The sequence below is a fragment of the Panthera onca genome, chromosome Y, assembly GCF_046562875.1.
Source record: "Panthera onca isolate mPanOnc1 chromosome Y, mPanOnc1 haplotype 2, whole genome shotgun sequence".
Taxonomy (NCBI): Eukaryota; Metazoa; Chordata; class Mammalia; order Carnivora; family Felidae; genus Panthera; species Panthera onca.
In genome coordinates this window covers 21,231,195-21,255,717 of record NC_138358.1, presented here as the reverse complement: position 1 = coordinate 21,255,717, position 24,523 = coordinate 21,231,195, and the positions used below count along the sequence as shown (strand labels likewise).

Sequence of the window (24,523 nt, the reverse complement as noted above, 5' to 3'; positions counted from 1 at the left end):
AGAATAAACTTAGCCTGAAAGTCCTGAATTCTGAAAAACACAGAACAAAAAACACTAAACAGAGAACCCTAAAAAAGTTGAAGAGGAGACAAAGAAATGGAAAAACATTCCATACTCATAGGACTGGAAGAATAAATATGGTTAAAATACCTTCACTACCCAAAGCAATCTACAGATTTAAAGAAATATAATGAAATCAAAATATATTTTCACAGAGGTAGAACAAAATATCCTAAAATGTCTTCAAACCACAAAAGACCTCATATAGCTAAAGCAATCTTTAGAAAAAAAGGAAACAAAACAAAGCTATCACAATCCCAGGTTTTAAGATATGTAACAAATATGTAGTAATCAAAAGAGTACCATACTGGGTCAAAAACAGAAATACAGATCAAGAGAACAGAATAAATCCCAAAAATAAACCTATAATTATTTGGCCAATTAACATATGCCTCTAAAAGAGGCACGAACATGCGAATAGGGAAAAGACAAGTCTCTCCAATAAAACGTGCTCAAAAAACTGGGTAACTGCATGTAAAATAAAGAAACTGGACCGCTTTCTTACACTATACACAAAAATACACTCAAAATGAATTAAAGAGCTAAACATGAGACCTGAAAGCATAAACATCCTAGGATAGATAGAGCATAGGTGGTAACTTCCCTTGACATTGGCCAAAGCAACATTTTGCTAGATTTATCTCCTCTAGCAAGAGTAATATTATTATAAAGCCAAAACAAACTATTGGGACTACATGAAAAATTAAAATTTTTGCACACTGAAGGAAACCATCAACACAATGCAAAGGCAATGTACTGAACAGGAAAAGAGTCATGATATATCTGATAAGGTTTTAGTATCCAAAATATATGATGAAAACAGTAAAAAAGAAACGCAATTAAAAAATGGTCAAAGGAAATGAATAGGTATTTTTCCAAAGAAGACCTACAGAAGGCCAAGACTCATGAAAACATGCCCAAATCACCGATCATCTGGGAAATGCAAGCCAAAACCACCATAAAATATATTACACCTATCAGAAAAGACAGAAACAAAGACCAAAAATAAGTTATCAGTGAGATTATGTAGAAAAAGGAAATTTTGTACACTGTTGGTTGGAATATGATTTGGTACAGCCACTGTAAAAAAAAAAGCATGGACGTGCCTTTACAGGTTAAAATATTAATTCCGTATGATTTAGTATTTCTACTATAGGGTATTTATCCAAAGGAGGAAAAAAAAAAAACCACTAATTCAAAAAGATACGTGCATTCCTATGTTTACTGCAGCATGATTTACAATAGCAAGATATGGAGGTAACTTAAGTGTCCACTGATAGATGAATGAATAAGAAATATGTGGTGTGTGTATGTATATAAACATGTATTCAGCCATATAAAAGGATGAGTTCTTGCCATTATCAACAGGGATGGAACTAGAGGATATTATGCTAAGTATCATAAGTCACACTGAGAAAGGCAAATGTCACATGATTTTACTCACAGGTGAAATCTAAAAATCAAATGCATTAAAAAGCAAAAAGCCAGAATCAAACCTATAAATTCCACAGAGAATTCAAGGTTGCAAGAGGGTGGAGAATGGGTAGGATGGGCAAACTGGGTGAAAGGGAGCAGGACACACAGGTGTCCAGTTGTGGAATGAATAATTCATAAGAATGAAAGACACAGCAGAAGTAACACAGTCAAAGCCACTGTAATGGCATTGTATGATGTCAAATAATACCTATACTTGTGGTGAACACAGCATAATATACGGAGTTGCAGAATTACTGAGTTGTAATTCTGAAACTAAAGTAATACTGTGTCAATTATATTCAAATTTAAAAGTAATTAAAGAATTAAATACTTACGATTAAATGGGAGATGAAAGACTTGTATACTAAGCACTAGAAAAACTCACAAAAGACATTTATAATAAATAGACATCCTGTGTCTCTGAAAAGTTAGACTTATTATTAAGATGTCCACACTACCCACAGCAACCTTCAGATTCAAAGCAATCTCTAGCAAAATCAAAATGTCACGTCTTACAGAAAGAGAAAAAAAGCCTATTAAAAGGTATTTGAAACCACAAAGACCCAGAATATTTAAGAAATATTAAGAACACCTAGGGGCTCCCGGGTGGCTCAGTTGGTTGGATGCTGGACTTCAGCTGAGGTCATGATCTTGCAGTTTGTGGGTTCTAGCCCTGTACTGGCCTCTGTGCTGACAGCTCAGAGCCAGAAGCCTGCTTCAGATTCTGTGTCCCCCTCTCTCTCTGCCCTACCCCTGCTCTGTCTCTCTCTGTCTTTCAAAAATGAATAAACATAAAAATTTTTAAAAATAAAAAGAACACCGAGATAACACTATGATTCTCCCTGATCAAAACATACTAAAAACTACTCTAATCAAAATAGTAGGATACTGGAATTTGAGGATTAAACTTAGGAACTCCCTGGGCTTGCACCATGGGTTAACAAGGCATAAAGAATTACAAAGCCATAACATGATCACACCCAACCTTGGGTAAACAAGATTAGGACCTGAGGATAGAGCAGGGGTGGGTAAAGGCCCCCAGAACAGAGAGGGGGCAAAGGCTCCCAATACAAAGTTATATGAGTTAAACAAGATTAAGCATTCAGGGTAAAAGTGTCCCCCAATTTAGTACTACAGCAGAGAGCTGCTTTCATAGGAAAGAAGGACCAAATTGGGTAAACAGGTATACGGGGCTACAGATTCCTGCTATGCTGGTTAAGCTGCCCAAAGTGGAGCTGGTTAGCAAAAGAAAAGGTGCCTTGTTAACCCTGAGGTTGCATGCTCTATCTGTCTTATCCCCTAGGCTAGCTAAGATAAACAGACATGGTACCTCCTGTCTGCCATTAACATCCATCTGCCTGGCGCCATGATTTTGTTTTATACTGACCCAAACCCAAACACCGATATCTTCAAAAACCCCTTCTCCTCATGCCATGAGTTTATGTTCACAGATTCACTCTCTCTTTCTGCGTGTCCATCACTTTTGTAAGCTTTCTGATAATAATAAATACGGGGCAAGGACCCTTATTCGGGGATCTTGTCATTTCCTGGACATTAGCCATCTCTACTTTTCATCCTGAATCTGCTCTACTGCTGGCCAAGAGAGAACTTCAGACTTACGAGTCTACAACACTGGAATAAAAAGAGATATATGCCAACAGAATAAAACTGACAGACCATTAAATACCCTAAAACACAAGACTATGCCAGGAGGCCAAGAAAACACAGTGGGGAAAAGGGATCTCTTCCATAACTGTTGGGAATACGAGACATCCATCTATAACAGAATAAAACTGGACCCTTAGCTCAAGTCATACACAAAATGAATTAAAATTAAAGATGTGACACACAAAACAATAAAATGTTGATAAGGACAGATGGGGTGGGGGATACCTGGGTAGTACAGGTGGTTGAAAGTCTGACTCGACTTCAGCTCAGGTCATGTTCCCATGAAATAAAAAAATAGTTTTAGTTATGCAAGATGAATGAGTCCTACATATTAAATATAGAGCAATGTTAAATATACTTAACAACTGTTGTATGACATGCTTGAGATTTACTGAGAGTGTAATTTAATATTCTTACCACTAAAATCACACACACAAAAAAGTTAACATATGAGAGAGATTTAAGGATATGTCAAATTAGCCTTATTATGGCAATTATTCCACAATGTCTATTTATGTCAAAACATCAAGTGTACAGCACGAATCATACAAGTTTTAACTGTCAACTGTACCTTAGTAAAAATGGAGAAACAAGAAATAAAGAAATGTACCACTTTCATAAGCATCAAAAGTAAAAACAACAGTTATGAGTTAAACTAGTGGAGTATTGGTAAAAGACACCCACTGAACTACAAAATATTGCTAAAAGAAATACATATGACAGACATAAATGGAAATCCATCCCATATTCATCAACTAGGTGAATATTGTTAAGGTATCAATAATACCTAATCCATCTCCAGATACTTTGTAATGCCTATCAAAATTCTAAATCAAATTTTTGCAGATGCAGAAATAAGAAACGATTTTAAAATCATGTGATTTTAAAAGTAAAATGAATAATGAAAAAAGAACAAAGAAGAAAAGAACAAGGAAGAAAACAATGGATGACCCCCATTGTGATTTTACACAATATTACAAAAGCTATAGTAATACAAATAGTATGGTAAAAGGGCAGAGAAATATAGACAATGAAATAGAAACAGAAGATGAAAGAAAACATACTTGCATATATGGTCAAATGATCTTGAACAATACTGAACACCCCTCAATGTATAAAGGATACAAGTGTGTTCAACAAGAAAAAAAAACAAACCGTTCAGTGAAACCAGGATCTTATTCTCTGAGAAGATAAACAAAATGGATCAATATCTAACCAGACCCATAAAAAAAAGCACTCAAATTAACAAAACCACAAACAACAAAGGAGAAATAATAACCAACACCACAGAAACAACTGGAAGACCATATTATGAAAAATCATATGCCAACAAATTAGACACTGTAGAAATAACTGATAAATTATGAGAAACGTAAAATGCCAAAACTGAAAATAGGATGAAATAGAAAATTTGATCAAACTGATTACTATCAATGAAATTACTCAATAATCTAAAAACTCTCAACAAACAAAATTCCAGAACAAGATGGTTTCATAAGTGAATTCTATCAAAACAGAAGGATAATACCACTTCTTCTCAAACTATTCCATAAAATAGAAATGGAAGGAAACTTTCCCAATTCACTCTATTAAGGCCAGCATTACCCTGAATCCAAAACCAAAGAAAGACAACACAAAGAGAACTACAGGCCAATATCCCTGGTGGACATGGATGCAACAATTCTCAACCAAATAACAGCAAACAAAATTCAATAATACATAAAAAATCATTCACTATGATCAAGTTAAATACATTCCCAGGATGAAGGATAGTTTGATATTCCCGTATCAATCAAGGGAATATGTTACACTAACAAGAGAAAATATAAAACCATACGATCATTTCAACAGATGAAGAAAAAGCATTCTCAAAGTACAACATTCATTCATGATAGAAACCCTCAACAACATAGCTTTAGAGAGAACATATAAAGGTCACCTATGAAACCTGTAACAAACTTCATACTCAATGGGGAAAAACTGAGAGTTGAGGAACAAGACAGGGATAACCCACTCTTACCACTTTTATTCAAATTAGTACTTAGAAGTCCTAGCCACATCAATCAGACAACAACAACAACAAAAACAAAAGGCATACAAATTGGTAAAGAAGGAAAACTTTCACTATTTGCATATGACATGAGGTACTGTATACAGAAAACCCTAAAATCTCCATGAAAAAAACTACTAAAACCGATAAATGAATTCAGTAAAGTTGCAGGATACAAAATCAACCTACAGAAAAGGCTGCATTTAAATACATTAAAAACGAAGTCACAGAAAGAGAAATTTAAGAAAATACTCCCACTTACAATTGCAGGAAAAATAATTAAGTCCCTAGGAATGAACCTGACCAAAGAGGTGAAGGACCTGTACTCTGAAAACACAAAACACTTATGAAAGAAACTGAAGATGACACAAAGAAACGGAAAAACATCCCATACTCATAGATTGCAAGAAGAAATATTGTTAAAATCCTAAACAACCAAAACCAAAACCTAAACAATGTAAATGCATTACATTTAATGCAACCCTTATCAAAATACCAAGAGCATTTTTCATAGGACTGAAACCAATGATCCTAAAATCTATATGGAGCACAAAAGACCCCAAATACGTGAAGCAATCTCGAAAAAGAAGAACGAAGTTGGAGGTATCACAATTCCAGATTTTAAGTTATATTATAAAAGTGTAATAATCAATACAGCAAGGAAATTACATAAAAGTAGAAAGAACAGAACAAAAAGAAACAGAGCAAAAAGAACAGAAAACCCAGAAATAAAACCATACATACATTAATATTCAACAAAGGAAGCAAGAATATGTAAAGTCTCTTCAATACATACTGATGGAAAAACTGGTCAGGGACATGAAAAAGAATTAAAATGAACCACTTTCTTACCCAAGACACAAAAATACATTCAAAATGAATTAAAGACCTAAAAATGAGACTTGAAACCATAAAAATCATAGAGAGAGCATGGGCTTTCCAGAGAGGTTTCCTATGTCAAGGGAAAACAAACAACAAACAAACAAACAAACAAACAAACTATAGGGACTACATCAAAATAAAAACCTTCTGCATACCAAAGAAAACAATTAACAAATTACAAGACAATGTACTCAATGGCACAATAACATCACTGCAGATGACATAACTGATAATGGGTTAGTATTCACAACATGTAAAGAACTGATACAACTCAGCATCCAGAAAATAATCCAATTTAAAAATAGGCAGAAACCTTGGACAGATATTTCTCCTAAGAGGACATCCATATGGCCAACAGACACGTGAAAAGATGCTCAGTATCATAGATCATCAAGAGAAATACAAATCGAAACTACAATGATATATCACCTCAAAACAGTCAATGGCTAAAATAAAAAAAAAAAAAACAACAACAGAAGAAAAAGCAGGTGCTGATAAAGATGCAGAGAAAGGGGAATTCTCTTACACTGGTGTAGCTACTTTGGAACACAGTAAGGAGATACCTCAGAAAGTCAAAAGTAGAACTACCCTATAATGCACCAATTTGGTACTTACCCCAAAATGCCAAAACACTAGCTCAAAGGGATACGTGCAGCCCTGTTTTTTGAAGCATTATTTGCAAAAGCCAAATTAAGGAAGTCACCCAAGTGTCCAGGGAAGCATAAAGAAGATGTGATACACGCACACAACCAGAAATCCTAAAAAAGAATAAAATCTTGCCATTTGCAACATGGATGGAGCTAGACAAATCCTGTATGATTTCACTCATTTGTGAAATTTGAGAAATAAAACAAACAAGTTAAAGAAAAAAAGCAAGAAACAGACTCTTAACTCTAGAGAACACACTGATGGTTTCCAGAGGACGGGTGGGTGCCTGTGGGAATCGGATATATAGGTGTTGGGAATTAAGGAGGGCATCTGGAAGAGCACTGGGTGTTGTGTGGAAGGGCTGACTTACTATACCGTCTACGTGAAACTAATATTCTAACGTATGTCAGCTACAACGGGATTAAAAGTTAAAATTTAATAAAAAATGGTTCAATAGATATTCACATGCAAAAGAATGAAAGTGGACATTTAACTCACACAAAAATTAAATTTAATTAAAACCAGAAAACAAAACAAAACAAAGAAGACAAATACACAAACAGAAACTCCTCAAAGGAAACAGGAAAAAAGCTTCAAGAGACTGGATTTGACAAAAAGCACGGGTAAAAGCAAAACAGACAAATGTTACTACATTAAACTTTTTTGTGCATCACGGGATAAAATCAAGAGTTGAAAAGCATGCTACAGAATGAGAAAATATTTGTAAATCATATACATATAAGTCATTAATATCTCAGAGGTATAAATAATTCCCAAAATTAAACAACAAAAATATTAAATAACTCAAATTAAAAAAAAAGGCAAAGTGCTTGAATACACATTTTTTCCAATATTGATATACGAACGGCCATAATGCACATAAATAGTTGTTCAAACTTATAAATTCTCATAGAATGCAAATCAAAATGATAATATCACTTTTTTGTCCTAGCAGAATATCTACTATAAAAATATAAATACTAATACTAATACTAAGACGACGACTGCTACTACTACTAACAATAATAATAATATCAAGAGAGAAAATAACTTTTGCCAAATATGTGGAGAAACTGGTATTCTTCTGCACTGGTGGTGGACTGTAAAACTTAGAAAATTCTATGGAATACAGTATACTGGTTCCCCAAAAGAAAATTAAAATAAAATGACTCTATGATCCAGCACACCCACTTCTGGCCAAATGTCCAAACAATTAAGAGCGGAGCCTCAGAGATACTTGTATCTCTGTACAGGCATGTACACTCATATTCACAGCATCATTATTCACAACAGCCAAGAGGTGGAAGCAACCCAATGATCATCAGTGAATGAATGGATAAACAAAATGTGACATATTCATGTAATGGAATATTCAGCTGTAAATGAAAAAAAATCCTTTTACTTGCTCTGTAGCTACGTATTTTAATGAAATTTGAGGACATTATGCTAAGTGAATTACGCCAGTCACAAAAAGACACATACTTGAAATACTTATGGCTCTTCTTATATAAAGTACCAAAATTAGTCATATTCAACTAAAATAAAATAAAAATGTTATTTACCAAGGCTGGGGTATGAAGAAAACAGAGTCTTGTTAAAACAAATTTTCTATTTTTTGAAATGAAAAAGTTCTGCATATCTGTTGCACACAGTGTAGATATATTTAACATTACTGAACCATACACTTCAAAATGCTCATGATGGTAAAATTTTATGTTTTTTACCAAAACACAAAAAACATATTATTCTAACTACTGAACCAAAAAAAAAAAAAAAAAAAAAAAAAAAAAAGACTTCTTAAAAGGCATCAGAAAATTAAAGTGACATTAAAGTGAGAAAAAAAGTACCGTTTCTTTCATCTGGATTTCACTGATCTTTATCTTGAAGAGTTTGTGTTTGAATTCCTCATTACAAAAAAATACATCACCATCTTCCACATCTCTGCCCTTGGGACTTTTGATAAGAACTCTAGCTCTGCCACAAGCTAATGATTGTAGAGTTCTTCTAAGTTCTCTATCCTCTGAATGAGAAAAAAAAAATGTTTAGCATTTTTATTACAGCACAGAGTTAAACAATTACAATCAATACTTACCTACTCCAGTAGCCACCTTAATTTCTTCTAAGCTGAACCGATTTCCTTCATTAAACATCAACAGCACCAATGTTTGGAAAAGGGTTACCTGGAGTTCTTTTTTGCCCTGTTAAAAGCAACATTCTATTAATTTCTTATAGAAAAATACCAATTTAATGATGATGTAGGTATGATTTTAGCTACCTAAAATCCTCGCTATTTATTATATTAAAATATTAATAGTAATTGAAACTTGAGTCCTGTTGAGGTCAAAATAGAGCTAAAAGTGGCAGACATTAACAGAAAAAAACAGCATTGGCTGTTTCCACAATAAATAAACATACTTTCCACTTTAGAACTAACAATACATTAGATATTTAAAACCCAGAAAAAATATTTGTGTTATCACCACTCATAATCAAGGTACTAAAAGTGGGTAAACAATTTCCCAGATGCTTCTTTCAGTCACTATTCACTGACAGTAACAATAAAGATTACAAAATTGTTCTCCTATTTGAGACCATTCCAAATATTAACTTTAAATTAATTAAATGTTAAAGGTGAAATCTGAAGTTTCAAGCATAAGGGGAAAACTCCATGACACTGGTCTTGACAACAACTTTTTGGATATGATACCAAAATATATGATTTGGCGTTTACGAACCCAAAGGATGAACACAGAGGAAGGGAAGGAAAAATAAGATCAAAACAGACAGGGAGACAAACCGTAAATACAGTTCTCTTAAATACACAGAACAAACTGAGGGTTTGTTTGTTGGGGGCAGTAGGGTGGGGGCATGGGCTAACTAGATGATGGATGGGCATTAAAGGTGGCAACTGTCAGGGTGAGCTATGGGTGTTATACGTAAGTGATCATTCACTGAATTCTACTCCTGAAACCAATACTATGCTATTTTAACTAACTTGAATTAAAATAAATTTCAGAAATAAATAAACAAAAAACAAACATATCATAGACCAGATCATAATGGAAGTTTTTGTGCAGGAAAGTAAATAAATTCATTCATTCTTCATTTCAAGAAAATAAAAGGTAACCTATAGAATGGCAGGAAATACTTGCAAACCCATCTATCTAATAAGGAGTAATATACAAATACATACAGTACTCATAACTACTCAACAGGAAAAAAAAATCCAAAATAAATCCAAATGAAAATAGGCATAGGGCCTGGATAGTCATTCTTCCAAAGAAGCTATGTGAATGACCAACTACATGAAAACTGTATAAAACATCATTAGTTAGGGAAATAGAAAATCCAAAAGGGAAGTTCCTCATAAAATTAAAAATGGAACTAACATGCAATTCAGCAATTTTACTTCTAAGGATATAGTTGAAAGAAAAAAATAAAATCACTACCTCAGAGAAATATGTGCACCTGCTGTTTTGCAGGACTGTTTACAGTAGCCATGACATGGAAACAACTTAAGTGTCAATGAACAGAAAAATGTATAGAGAAAATGTGATAGATTAGCTTACACAGACAGGTAAGATAGGTATGACAGACACACAGGTTAAGATCAGTATAGAGATATATAAACAGAGTTTAAAAAAATAATAATACAGAAACAATGGAATATTATTTATCAATAAAAAAGAGAGAATTACGCCATTTCTGACAACAAAGATGGATCTTGACAGCGTAACTGTAAGTGAAATAAGATACAGAAAAACAAACACCATCCCATGGAAAGGGAGAACTACAGACCAATTTCCCTGGTAAATATAAATGCAAAAATTCCCAAGATACTAGAAAACCAAATCCAACAACAGATTTAAAAAATTATTCACCACTAGCAAGTGAATTTATTCCTGGGCTGCAGGATTGGTTCCATACTCACAAATCAAGCAACGTGATAAAACATACTAATAAAAGGAATGACAGGAACAACATGATCCTTTAAGTAGGTGCAGAAAAAGCATCTGACAAAATACAGCACCCTTTTTTGACAAAAAAAAAAAAAAAACCCTTAAGAAAGTAAAAATAAAAGGAACACATATCAACATCATAAAAGACTAATATCCTCAATGGGGAAAACGAGACCTTTTCCCCTACAGTCAAGACCATGACAAGAATGTCCAGTCTCACTACTGCTGTTCAACACTGGGTTGGAAGTCCTAGCCTCATCAATCAGACAACAGAAAGAAATAAAAAGCATCAAAATCAGCAAGGAAGAACTCAAACCTTCACTCGTCTACTCTACATGGAAAAATCCAAAAGACTCCACCAAAAAACTGTTAGAAATGATACATGAATTCAGCAAAGCTGTAAGATATAAAATCAATGGACAGAAATCAATGGCATTACCACACACCGATAATGAAGCAGCAGAAAGAAAAATAAAGGAATGCCATTTATAATTGTACTAAAAACCATAAAATACCTAGGAATAAAATTAACTGAAGAGGTACAAGATCTGAATCTTTAAAACTATAGAAACTTTATGAAAGAAATTAAAGAAGACACAAAGAAATGGAAAAGGGTTCCATGCTCATGGATTGGAAGAAAAAATGCTATTAAAACATCAATTCTATCCAAAGCAATCTACATATTCATAGAAGTCCCTATTGAAGTAGTATCAGCACACTTCACAGAGCTATAACAAACAATTCTAAAATTTGTCTGGAACCAGGAAAGACTTCAAACAGCCAAAGTAATGTAAAAAAAATAAAGCTAAAGCTGGAGGCATCACAATTCTGGACATCAAGCTTTATTACAAAGTTGTAATTGTCAAGATAGTATGGTCCTGGCACAAAACCAGACACACAGATCAATGGAACAAAACAGAGAGCCCAGATGGAAGAACTGGAAGATGGTGATGTAGGAGGACACTGGGCTTACCTCGACCTGCTGATCACTTAGACTCCACCCACATCTGCTAAAATAACCCAGAAAACCACCAGAAGTCTAGCAGAATGGACTCTCTAGAGCCAAGTGTAGACAAGAGGCCCACGGAAAAGGGTAGGAAGGGCAGAGAGGCGGTGCGCGCTACACGGACTGGTGGGAAGGAGCCAGGGCAGTGGAGGGCAGCCCGCCTGGCAAGGTGAATCCACGAGTCTGGATTACAAAAGCGGAGGGGCTGGACTACGTGAGTTCTGACAGCCAGTGGCACTTAACATCTGGAATGTTAAAAGTCAACAGCTCTGCTCTCGGAGAGCAGGGAGGGTGAGAGGACACTGGGAGGGAGAGTTGTTGAGCCCCGGAAGACAGAGCTCAGCTCGGCCTGGGAACAAAGGGTGCTGGCAAGCGCCATCTGCCTCTCCCCCCCCCCCCCCGAGCTGAAATCCCAAAGGGAACCCAGTTCCTGTCACCGAACTTGCTTGCACCTGGCAAATGCCCAACACTGTGCTTTGGTGGATCCATCCCTCCAACGGGTCTGCCTGCCTGCCTCCCTCCCAGTGCTGCAAGGCCCCTCCCGCAGGAGACCACTGACAGCAAAGCGAGCTAAGCCTGCCCCTCCTGCCCCATGCACCTTGCGGATCCACCCCGGCTAATACACCAGATCCCACTGAAGCAGCACCACAAACCTGGCGTGTGCAAGTAGCCCCGACAGGGGCCACTCCACTCCACAGTGAGTCCTGCCCCTGGGAGAGGGGAAGATAAGGTACACACCAGTCTGACTGTGGCCCCTGGCGGTGGGCTGAGGTCAGACATCCGGTCTGACTGCGGCCCCGCCCACCAACACAAGTTACTCCACACAGCACACAGGGGAAGTGCCCTGCAGTTCTGTGCCAGTCCCGGGACTATCCAAAATGACAAAACGGAAGAACTCTCTTCAAAGGACTCCAGGAAGTAACGACAGCTAACGAATTTATCAAAACCAATTTAAGCTATATAAGTGAACAAGAATTTAGAGTAATAGTCATAAAATTAATCACTGGGCTTGAAAACAGCATAGACGACAGCAGAGAATCTATTGCTACAGAGATCAAGGGACTAAGAAATAGTCAGGAGGAGCTAAAAAATGCTCTAAATGAGGTGCAAAATACAATGGAGGCGACCACAGCTCGGATTGAAGAGGCAGAGGGGAGAATAGGTGCATTAGAAGATAAAATTATGGAAAAAGAGGAAGCTGAGAAAAAGAGAGAGAAAAAAACCCAGGAGTATGAGGGGAGACTTAGAGAACTAAGTGATGCTATCAAACGTACCAATATCCATATAATAGGAATTCCAGAAGAGGAAGAGAGAGGAAAGAGGCTGAAGATGTACTTGCACAAATCACAGCTGAGAACTTCCCTTATCTGGGGAAAGAAAAAGGCACTGAAATCCAAGAGGCACAGAGAACTCTCTCCAGATGTAGCTTGAATCGATCTTTTGCACAACCTACCATAGCGAAACTGGCAAATGCAAGGGTAAACAGAAAATTCTGAGTGCAGCTAGGGATAAACTCTCTCTAACATATAAAGGGAGACCCATAAGACTAGTAGCAGACTTAGCTACTGAAACTTGGAAGGTCAGAAAGGAATGACAGGAAATCTGCAATGTGATGCAGAGACAAAATATGCCCTCGAGAATCCGTTATCAAGCAAGTCTGTCATTCAGAATAGAAGGAGAGAGAAAGGCTTTCCCAAACAAACAAAAACTGAACGAATTCATCACCACTAAACCAGCCCTACAAGAGAGCCTAAGGGGGATTCTGTAAGTGAAATGTTGCAACGACCACAAAGTACCAGAGACATCACTACAAGCATGAGACTACAGACATCACAATGACTCTAAACCCCTATCTTTCTATAGTAACACTGAATGTAAATGGACTAAATGCTCCACACAAAAGTCATAGGGTATCAGAATGGATAAAAAAAAAAAAAAGACCCATCTATTTGCTGTCTACAAGAGACTCATTTTAGGCCTGAGGACACCTTCAGATTGAAATGAGACTGAAAGATGGAGAACTAGCCTAGTACCAGAAGTCAAAAGAAAGGTGGAGTAGCCACACTTATATCAGACAAACTAGACTTTAAATGAAAGGTTGTAACGAGAGATGAAGAAGGGCATTATATAATAATTATAGGGTCTATCCATCAGGAAGAGCTAACAATTATAAATGTCTATGCACCAAATTCTGGAGCCCCCAAACATGTAAAACAACGAATCACAAACATAAGCAACCTTATTGATAAGAATGCGGTAATGGCAGGGGGCTTTAATACTCCACTTACAACAATGGATAGATCATCTAGACACAGGATCAATAAAGAAAGAAGGGTCCTTGACAGATATAGTTAGAACTCTGCATTCCAAACCAACAGAATATACTTTCTTCTCGAGTGCACATGGAACATTCTCCAAGATAGAGCACATACTGGGTCACAAAACAGCCCTTCATAAGTATAAAAGAATTGAGATCATACCAAGCACACTTTCAGACCACAGGCTATGAAACTTGACATCAACCACAGGAAAAAGTCTGGAAAACCACCAAAAGCATGGAGGTTAAGGAACACCCTAGTAAAGAATGAATGGGTCAACCAGGCAATTAGAGAAGGAACTGAAAAATATATGGAAACAAATGAAAATGAAAATACAACAATCCAAGCGCTTTGGGACGCAGCAAAGGCAGTCCTGAGAGGAAAATACATTGCAATCCAGGCCTATGTCAAGAAACAAGAAAATCCCAAATACATAATCTAACAGCACACCTAAAGGAACTAGAAGCAGAACAGCAAAGTCACCCCAAACCCAGCAGGAGAAGAGAAATAATAAAGACCAGAGCAGAAATAAATAATATAGAATCTCAAAACACTGTAGAGCCGATCAAGGCAACCAAGAGTTGGTTTTTGAAAAAATAAAATTGATAAACCTCTAGCCAGGCTTCTCAAAAAGAAAAGGGAGATGACCCAAATAGATAAAATCATGCATGACAATGGAATTATTACAACCAATCCCTCAGAAATACAAGCAATTATCAGGGAATACTATGACAAATTATATGCCAACAAACTGAACAACCTGGAAGAAATGGACAAATTCCTAAGCACCCATACGCTTCCAAAACTCAAACAGGAAGAAACAGAAACAGACCAATAAACAGTGAAGAAATTGAATCAGTCATCAAAAATCTCCCAACACGTAAGAGTTCTGGACCAGATGGCTTCCCTGGGGAACTCTACCAGACATTTAAGGCAGAGAAAATACCTATCCTTCTCAAGCTTTTCCAAAAAATAGAAAGGGAAGGAAAACTTCCAGACTTATTCTAGGAAGCCAGCATTACTTTGTTTCCTAAACCAGACAGAGACCAAGCAAAAAAAGAGAACACTAGGCCAATATCCCTGATGACTATGGATACCAGCAATTCGAATTCAACAGCATTTAAAGGGATTATTCAACAAGATACCAGCACATTGAATTCAACAGCATTTAAAAGGATTATTCACCATGATCAAGTGGGATTCATTCCTGGGCTGCAGGGCTGGTTCAACATTCTCAAGTCAATCAATGTGATACATGGGAGGGGGAGGGGGAGCGGGAGAGGGAGAGGGGGAGAGGGAGAGAGGAAGAGGGAGAGAGGGAGAGGGAGAGGGGGGAGAGGGAGAGGGAGAAGGAGAGGGAGAGGGAGAGGGAGAGAGGGAGAGGGAGAGGGAGAGGGAGAGAGGGAGAGGGAGAGAGGGAGAGGGAGAGAGGGAGAGGGACAGGGAGAGGGAGAGGCAGAGGGAGAGGGGGAGAGGGAGAGGGAGAGGGAAAAAGGGAGAGGGAGAGGGAAAAAGGGAGAGGGAGAGGGAGAGGGAAAAAGGGAGAGGGAGAGGCAGAGGGAGAGGGAGAGGGAGAGGGAGAGGGAAAAAGGGAGAGGGAGAGGGAGAGGGAGAGAGGGAGAGGGAGAGACGGAGAGGGAAAAAGGGAGAGGGAGAGGGAAAAAGGGAGAGGGAGAGGGAAAAAGGGAGAGGGAGAGGGAAAAAGGGAGAGGGAGAGGGAAAAAGGGAGAGGGAGAGGGAAAAAGGGAGAGGGAGAGGGAGAGGGGAAAAAGGGAGAGGGAGAGGGAAAAAGGGAGAGGGAAAAAGGGAGAGGGAGAGGGAGAGGGAAAAAGGGAGAGGGAGAGGGAAAAAGGGAGAGGGAGAGGGAAAAAGGGAGAGGGAGAGGGAAAAAGGGAGAGGGAGAGGGAGAGGGAAAGGGAAAGGGAAAAAGGGAAAGGGAAAAAAGGGAAAGGGGGAAAGGGAAAGGGAAAAAGGGAAAGGGAAAGGAAAGGGAAAGGGAAAAGGGAAAGAGAGAAAGGGAAAGGGAGAAAGGGAAAGGGAGAGGGGAAAGGGAGAAAGGGAAAGGGAAAGGGAGAAAGGGAAAGGGAAAAGGAAAGGGAAAAGGGAAAGGGAGAAAGGGAAAGGGAGAAAGGGAAAGGGAAAGGGAGAAAGGGAAAGGGAAAAGGAAAGGGAAAGGGAAAGGGAAAGGGAAGAAAAAAGAAAAGAAAAGAGGGGAGGGGAGGGGAGGGGAGGGGAGGGGAGGGGAGAACCATATGATCCTGTCAATCGATGCAGAAAAAGCATTTGACAAAATTCAGCATCCTTTCTTAATACAAACCATCGGAAAAGTTGGGATAGAAGGAACATACTTAAACTTCATAAAAACCATTTATGAAAAGCCCTCAGCTAATATCATTCTCAGTGGGGAAACACTGAGAGCTCTCCCCCCTGGGAACAGGAACACAGATGTTCACTCTCACCGCTGTTGTTCAACATAGTGTTGGAAGCTGTAGCATCAGCAATCCGACAACAAAAGGAAATCAAAGGCATCAAAATTGGCAAAGATGAAGTCAAGCTTTCACTTTTTGCAGATGGCATGATATTCTACATGGAAAACCCGAGAGACTCCATCAAAAGTCTATTATAACTGATACATGAATTCAGCAAAGCTGCAGGATACATAATTAACGTGCAGAAATCAGTTGCATTCTAATACACTAGTAATGAAGCAACAGAACGACAAATAAAGAAACTGATCCCATTCACAATTGCACGAAGAAGCATAAAATACCTAGGAATAAACCTAACCAAAGATGTAAAAGATCTGTATGCTGAAAACTACAGAAAGCTTATGAAGGAAATTGAAGAAGATACAAAGAAATGGAAAAACATTCCGTGCTCATGGATTGGAATAATAAATACTGTCAAAATGTCAATACTACCCAAAGCAATCTACACATTCAATGCAATCCCAATCAAAATTGCCCCAGCATTCTTCTCAAAGCTAGAACAAAGGATCCTAAAAATGTATGGAACCACAGATGACCCCAAATAGCCAAAGTAATACTGAATAAGAAGACCAAAGTGGGAGGCATCACAATCCCAGACTTTAGCCTCTGCTACAAGGCTATAATCATCAAGACAGTATGGTAGTGGCACAAAAGCAGACACATGGACTAATGGAATAGGATGTAGATTTCAGAATTGGACTCACAAAAGTATGGCCAACTAATCTTTGACGAAGCAGGAAAGAAGATCCAATGGAAAAAAAGACAGTCTCTTTAACAAATGCTGCTGGGAGAACTGGACAGCAACACGCAGGAGAATGAAACTAGACCTGTTTCTTACTCCACTCACCAAAATAAACTCAAAATGGATAAAGGACCTGAATGTGAGACAGGAAACCATCAAAATCCTGGAGAAGAAAGCAGGAAAAAAAAAAAAAAAACAACCTCTCTGACCTCAGCCCCAGCAATTTCTTACTTGACACACCCCCAAAGGCAAGGGAATTAAAAGCAAAAATGAACTACTGGGACCTCATGAAGATAAAAAGCTTCTGCACAGCAAAGGAAACAATCAACAAAACTAAAAGGCAACCAACGGAATGGGAAAAGATTATTGGCAAATGATATATCGGACAAAGGGTCAGTATCCAAAATCTATAAAGAACTCCCCAAACTCCACACCCAAAAAGCAAATAATACAGCGAAGAAATGGGAAGAAAACATCAGTAAGACACCTCTCTAAAGAAGACATCCAGATGGCCAACAGGCACATGAAAAGATGCTCAACGTTGCTCCTCATCAAGGAAATACAAATCAAAACTACACTGAGATACCACCTCATGCCAGTCAGACTGGCCAAAATGAACACATCAGGATACTATAGATGCTGGAGAGGATGTGGAAAAACGGGAACCCCCTTGCGCTGTTGGCTACAAACTGGTGGCAGCCACTCTGGAAAACAGTGTGGAGGTTCCTCACAAAATGAAAAAATAGATCTACCCCATGACCCAGCAATAGCACTGCTAGGAATTTACCCAAGGGATACAGGAGTGCTGATGCATAGGGGCAATTGTACCCCAATGTTTATAGTAGCACTTACAACAATAGTCAAATTATGGAAAGAGCCTAAACGTCCATCAACTTATGAATGGATAAAGAAGATGTGGTTTATATACACAATGGAATACTACATGGCAATGAGAAAGAATGAAATACGGCCTTTTGTAGCAACATGGATGGAACTGAAGAGTGTCATGGTAAGTGAAATAAGCCATACGGAGAAAGACAGATACCATATGTTTCCACTCTTATGTGGATCCTGAGAAACTTACAGAAGACCATGGGGGAGGGAAGGAAAAAAAAAGTAGAGAGAGAGAGGGAGCCAAACCATAAGAGACTCTTAACAACTGCGAACAAACTGATGGTTGATGGGGGATGGGAGGGAGGGAAGGGTAGGTGATGGGTATTGAGGAGTACACCTGTTGGGATGAACACCGGGTGTTGTATGGAAACCAATCTGACAATACATTTCATACTTAAAAAAAATAGAGAACCCATAAATCAACCTACAAATGTTATGGCCAACTGATCTTTGGAACAGCAGGAGAGAATATCCGAAGTAAAAAGACAGTGCCTTAAGCAAATGGTGACTGGAAAACTGGACAGTGACATGTAGAACAATGAGCCTACACCATGTTCTCATACCACACACAAAAATGAATTCAAACTGGATGAAACACCTAAATGTAAGACAGGAGACCCTCAAAATCCTAGAGGAGAAAATAGGAAACAACCCCTTTTTGTTTGGCTGCAGAAACTTCTTACTGGTCATCGCCAGAGGCAAGGGAAATAAAAGCAAAAATGAACTACTGGGACCTCATCAAGATAAAAGCCTTCTGCGCAGCAAAGTAAACAATCAACAAAATTAAAAGGCAACTAATGGCAGGGTGAACACCTGGGTGGCTCAGATGGTTAAGCATCCTCCTCCTGGTTTCAGCACAGGTCATGATCTTGCAACTGGTTTGTGAGATCAAGCCCCAAATTGGGCTCTGTGCTGACAGCATGGAGCCGGCTTGGGACCCTCTCCTCTCTTTCTCTGCCCCTTCTCTGCTCTTTCTCTCTCCGCCCTCTCTCAAGATACATAAATAATCAGTTTTAAAAGAGGCAACCAACAGAATTGGGGGATAGGTGCAGATGACGTATCAGATAAAGAGACAGTATCCAAAATCCATAAAGAAATTATCAAACTCAACCCCCAAAAAACACATAATCCAATAAAGAAATGGACAAAAGACATGAATGGACACTTTTTTAAAGAAAACACCCAGATGGATAACACACACATGAAAAAACATTCCACAATATGCATCATCAGGGAAATACAAATCAAAACCACACTGAGATACCATCTCACCTATCAGAATGGCTAAAATGAACAACTCAGGAAACAACAGATGTAGGTGAGGATGCAGAGAAAGGGGAACCTTTTTGCACTGATGGTGGGAATACAAACTGATGTAGCCACTGTGTAAAACAGTATGGAGGTTCCTCAAATAAATAAAAATAGAATTACCCTACAACCCAGCAACTTCACTACTGGGTATTTATCCAAAGGATACAAAAATGCTGATCTCAAGGAGCATGTGAGCCACAATGTTTATGACAAGTGCTATCAACAATAGCCAAATTATGGAAGGAGCCCAAATGTCCATCAAGTGACATTAACATTAAAACAGACGTTGTATATATGTATACATATGTATACACACACACACACGCGCGCGCACACACACACACAATGGAACACTCCTTTGTGATGCAGAAAAAAGAATGAAGTCTTGCCATTTGCCACAACTGGGATGCAACTGGTGTGTATTATGTTAAGCTAAATAAGTCAGTCAGAGAAAGATAAATACTGTATGATTTCACTTACATGTGAAACAAAACAAGGAAACATAGAGAAGGAAAAAGAAAAATAAGATAAAAACACGGAGGAAAACCGTAAGAGACTCTCAGATACAGAGAACAAAACTGAGGGTTGCTGCAGGGGTGTTGTTTGGGGGAATTATCTAAGTGGGTGATGGGAAATGAGGAGCACACTTGTTGGGATGGGCATTTACATTAATATTAATTGATGGATCACTAAATTCTACTCCTGAAATCATTATTACATTATAGGTTAACCTACTTAGATTTAAATAAAATTTAAAAATTAAAAAAAAATAATTAAAAAAATTTTAATTAAAAAAAGAAAAAATACTCTATGATCTCGTAATGTTTTCCATGGTACACACCATTCTCAGAGCACGGTCCGTGTCCTACTAATTTCCCAACACTGAGCCTTTTTGCCCATATATGCTAACAGCTGAAGTTTTCAGTACACCTAGCTGAGCTGCCTGGTGAGGGTCTCCCCATGCCAAAACAAACCAGTGGAGTCTGTAAGAGGAAACTGCTTAGTCTAATGTGTAGGTAGTAATTCAAGGAATCAAGAATTGTGACTAATACAGTGAACATTACACCATGAAAAGCTACTAAACAAAGCTCCAATAACTGATGTGAAAGAAATGAACTCTAAGACAAAGAATTCAGAATAATCCTGAACTATTAGAGAAGTTCACTGAACTACAAAAACATCCTGAAAGACAACAAAAGAAAATTAAGAAAACAATACATGAAACACGTATGTTCAACAAAAATACAGAAACCATTAAAGAGAAAAAACAAATTCTCCAGTGGCATAACACAATGACTGATTGAATTATTCAGATTAGAGCTTCAACAGCCATCTCATCACACAGAATAGAGAATCAATGATCTAGGATTATAGGAATCCCAGAAAGAGAGGAGAGAGACACTGGGACAGAAAGTATATTTAAGGAATACGAGCTGAAAACTTCCTACACTGTGCAAGAGATATGTACATCCAGACCCAAAGAATCCCAAATAGGTTGAACCTTTTCAGGACTATAGTAAGATTCATTGTAGTTACATTATCAAATTTCAAAAATAAAGAGAGTTTTGAAACCAACAAGAGAAAAATAACTCATAATATCTAAATGAGCCCAAAAAAGAATACGAGAATTCTCACCAAGATTTTGAAAGCCAGGAGAGAGTGGCATGATATACACAAAGTAGTGAAATAAACTTTCAACCAAAATGCTATTAGTAGCAAAGTTATTCCTTTTAATAAGGAGGACATAAAGATCTTCCTGAACAAAAGCAGAAGTGGTTCATCACCACTGGATCTACGTTATATGAAATTCTAAATGGTGTTCTTCAATCCCAAATAAAACATGCCAATTAATATCATGAAAACATAAGAATTTACGATATGTCCTGGTAATTGAAAATACTTTACCAAAGAAAATCCTCTAATATTGTAATGACAGTGCTTAATTCAGCATTCTAAAATAAAGTTCACAAACATGAATATTAAAAATAATCAAGATGTATTAATTTGTTATTGAATACACATGTAAATTGTAACTATTAATAATCCAAATGTGAGGGGAGAGAGCTAAAAGTATAAAATTACTATCAATATGTTATTGGGGCGCCTGGGTGGCGCAGTCGGTTAAGCGTCCGACTTCAGCCAGGTCACGATCTCGCGGTCCGTGAGTTCGAGCCCCGCGTCAGGCTCTGGGTTGATGGCTCGGAGCCTGGAGCCTGTTTCCGATTCTGTGTCTCCCTCTCTCTCTGACCCTCCCCTGTTCATGCTCTGTCTCTCTCTGTCCCAAAAATAAATAAAAAACGTTGAAAAAAAATAAAAAAAACAAAAAAAATTACTATCAATATGTTATCAATATGTTATCAGTTTAATACACAATGGTAAACACCACATGGTGACCACCAAGGAAAAACATGTAGCAGATAGATAAGGCATTAGGATAAGGAATGAAAGCACCACTAAAAGAATTTGTCAAACACAAAGGGCATGCAAGAAGGAAAGATCTGTAAAACATTTGGAAAACAATGAAATGGCAATACTAAGTCCTTATCAATCACTAATTACTTTACACTTACTTAAAAAACTAAGTCTCCAAACAAGCGATAATTATAATCAATATATAAACAATATAATCAATATAATGTATAATCAATAATAACAGAGAGGCGAAAAAATAAGATCCAATGATATGCTGGATACCAAAATACATTTTAGCTTTCACAGCATATACAGAATGAGAGATAAAAGACATAAAAAGATATTTCAAGCAAATGGTGACCAAAAGAAAGCAGGGTAGCTCTATTTATTTTAGACAAAATACACGTTAGGCCAAAAATGGACAGAGAGACAAAATGTTATACAACGATGGGCCAATCAATCAAGAATGTAACAGTTTAAAATATATATATGCAGTCAACATTGGAGCATCTAAGTCTATTAAGCAAACAGTGACAGAACTAAAAGGAGAAATAAGTACAACACAGTAATAGTTAAGAACTTTCTTTTCATACACTGTTTTCAAAACAGAGAGTTCATCCAGACAGAAAATCAATTAGGAGACAGATTTGAAAAACAAAACAAAACAAAACAAAAAACAAAACAAACGAAACTACTGAGTTAAGCATACAAAGAATCTTTTCTAGGACAGATCATGCATGCCATAAAAATAATTCTAAAACTGCAAAAAGACACAAATTACACCAAGTCTCTTTTCTGACCACAATGGTATCAAATTAGAAATCAGTGGCAAAAGAAAAATTCACAAATACATGGGAATTGAATGACACAACCCTGACTAACTAATGGATTAAAAACTAAAAAGGAGAGAGACATTTTTAAATTACTCGAGACAAATGATAGTGGAAACAAATGTAACAAAACTAAAAGGGCTGTACCTAAAACAGAAGTTAGAGGGAACTTAATGGCAATAAATGTCTACATTAAGTAGTATCTCAAGTTAACCTAATATTACACTGGAAGAAAGCAGAAAAACCAAAACTAAGACCAAGTTAGCAGGATATAATGGATATCAGAGCAGAAATACGTGAAAGAGAATGAAAAAAAAAATTAAGTAACATTAGCAAAACAAAAAGTTGGTCCTTTGAAAAAATAAAACTGACAAACCTCTTATACACTAACAAAGAAAGAGAGAGAACACAAAATTATAGAGAAGACATTGCAACAGATACCACAGAAATACAAAGAATCACAGAGACATCTACGAACAATCATACACCAAGACATTGGACGACCTGTAAGAATTAACTGAATTTCTAGAAATATACAGCTTACCACCAAAGAAACATAAAGCAACAAAAACTTGAACAGACCGAACTAGTGGTAAGGACATTGAATAGCTAACCAAAAACCTATCTACCAAGAAAATCCAAAACCTAACGACTTCACAAGAGGAAAACTATCCAAAGAATTAGTGCCAATTATTCTCAAACTTCTCAAACTCAAACTCTCATCTTCTCAAAAGAACTGAAGGTGAGGAAACATTACCAAACTCATTTCACTAGGCCAACGTTCTTACCTTTATAATAACAAGAAAGTTACAGGCCAATAGCCCTTGAATATGTGTGCAAAATTTCTCAGCTAAATACCAGGTAACTGAATTTTTAACAGCTTCTTAAAAAGATTTCCCATGATAAAATGGGATTCATCCCTGGATTGCAAAGAGGAGTCAACATATGGAAATCGATCAGTGTCACACATCACATTAACAGAATCAAAGATGCAAATCACATGATCACCTCTAACAGTTGGGAAAAAAAAAAGCACTTGAAAATAGTTAACATCCATTCCTGATAGAACTTTTAACAAAGTGGGCTGAGGGGGAACATACCTCAACATAATAAAAGCCACAAAGGAGAAGCCCATAGTCAACATTTAACTCTACAGTTAGATGTCAGACTATAAACTTTAACTGGTTTCAACGGCCAGCTTATTTATTATATCTTGATTCCCTCCAGTTTCCCCCACCAATTTTCTTTTCTTCCTGCTTCAAATTCAGATATTTCCATTCCTCCAACTTTAAGCCCTCTATGTTAAACAATTTTTTATGTTTTATAATTTTTGAGAGACAGCAAGTGCATGCGCAAGAGGGGGAGGGGCACAGACAGAGACAGAGAATCTGAAGCAGGCTCCAGGCTCTGTCTGAGCTGTCACCACAGAGCCCAACGTGGGGTTTGAACTCACAAACTGTGAGATCAGGACCTGAGCCAAAGTCAGGCGTTTAACCAACTGAGCCGCCCAGAAGCCCCAAAGGCCTTTACTTTTTGTTACCCCAGTCTTCTCCATTCCCTTTTATCCCCCATTCTCCAGTTATGTCTTTCTCTCTAATGTTTTTCCATGCTCTTCAGACTTTGGTCCAAAACAGGAATAGATCCAGCTTTTGTGGCATGTGAATCTTACACAATTTAGAAACCACTCTCAAAGAAAATGATGAAATTTCAAAGTTATACAGCTAAGTAAATATATATTGAAACAGGTAAATTATATTTATGGCTGAAAAAATAACATA

At 37.4% G+C, this 24,523-nt stretch overlaps 1 protein-coding gene across 1 annotated transcript in view; it reads right to left on the bottom strand.

The window, feature by feature from the left end:
• Positions 1-8,610: 8,610 nt before the first annotated feature.
• LOC145715065 (cullin-4B-like) overlaps positions 8,611-24,523 on the bottom strand; it is a 103,537-nt gene continuing 87,624 nt past the window's right edge. The window contains 2 exon segments of the mRNA XM_081794646.1: positions 8,611-8,804; positions 8,877-8,982. Of these exon segments, the coding sequence (XP_081650772.1) occupies positions 8,611-8,804; positions 8,877-8,982 (300 nt within the window).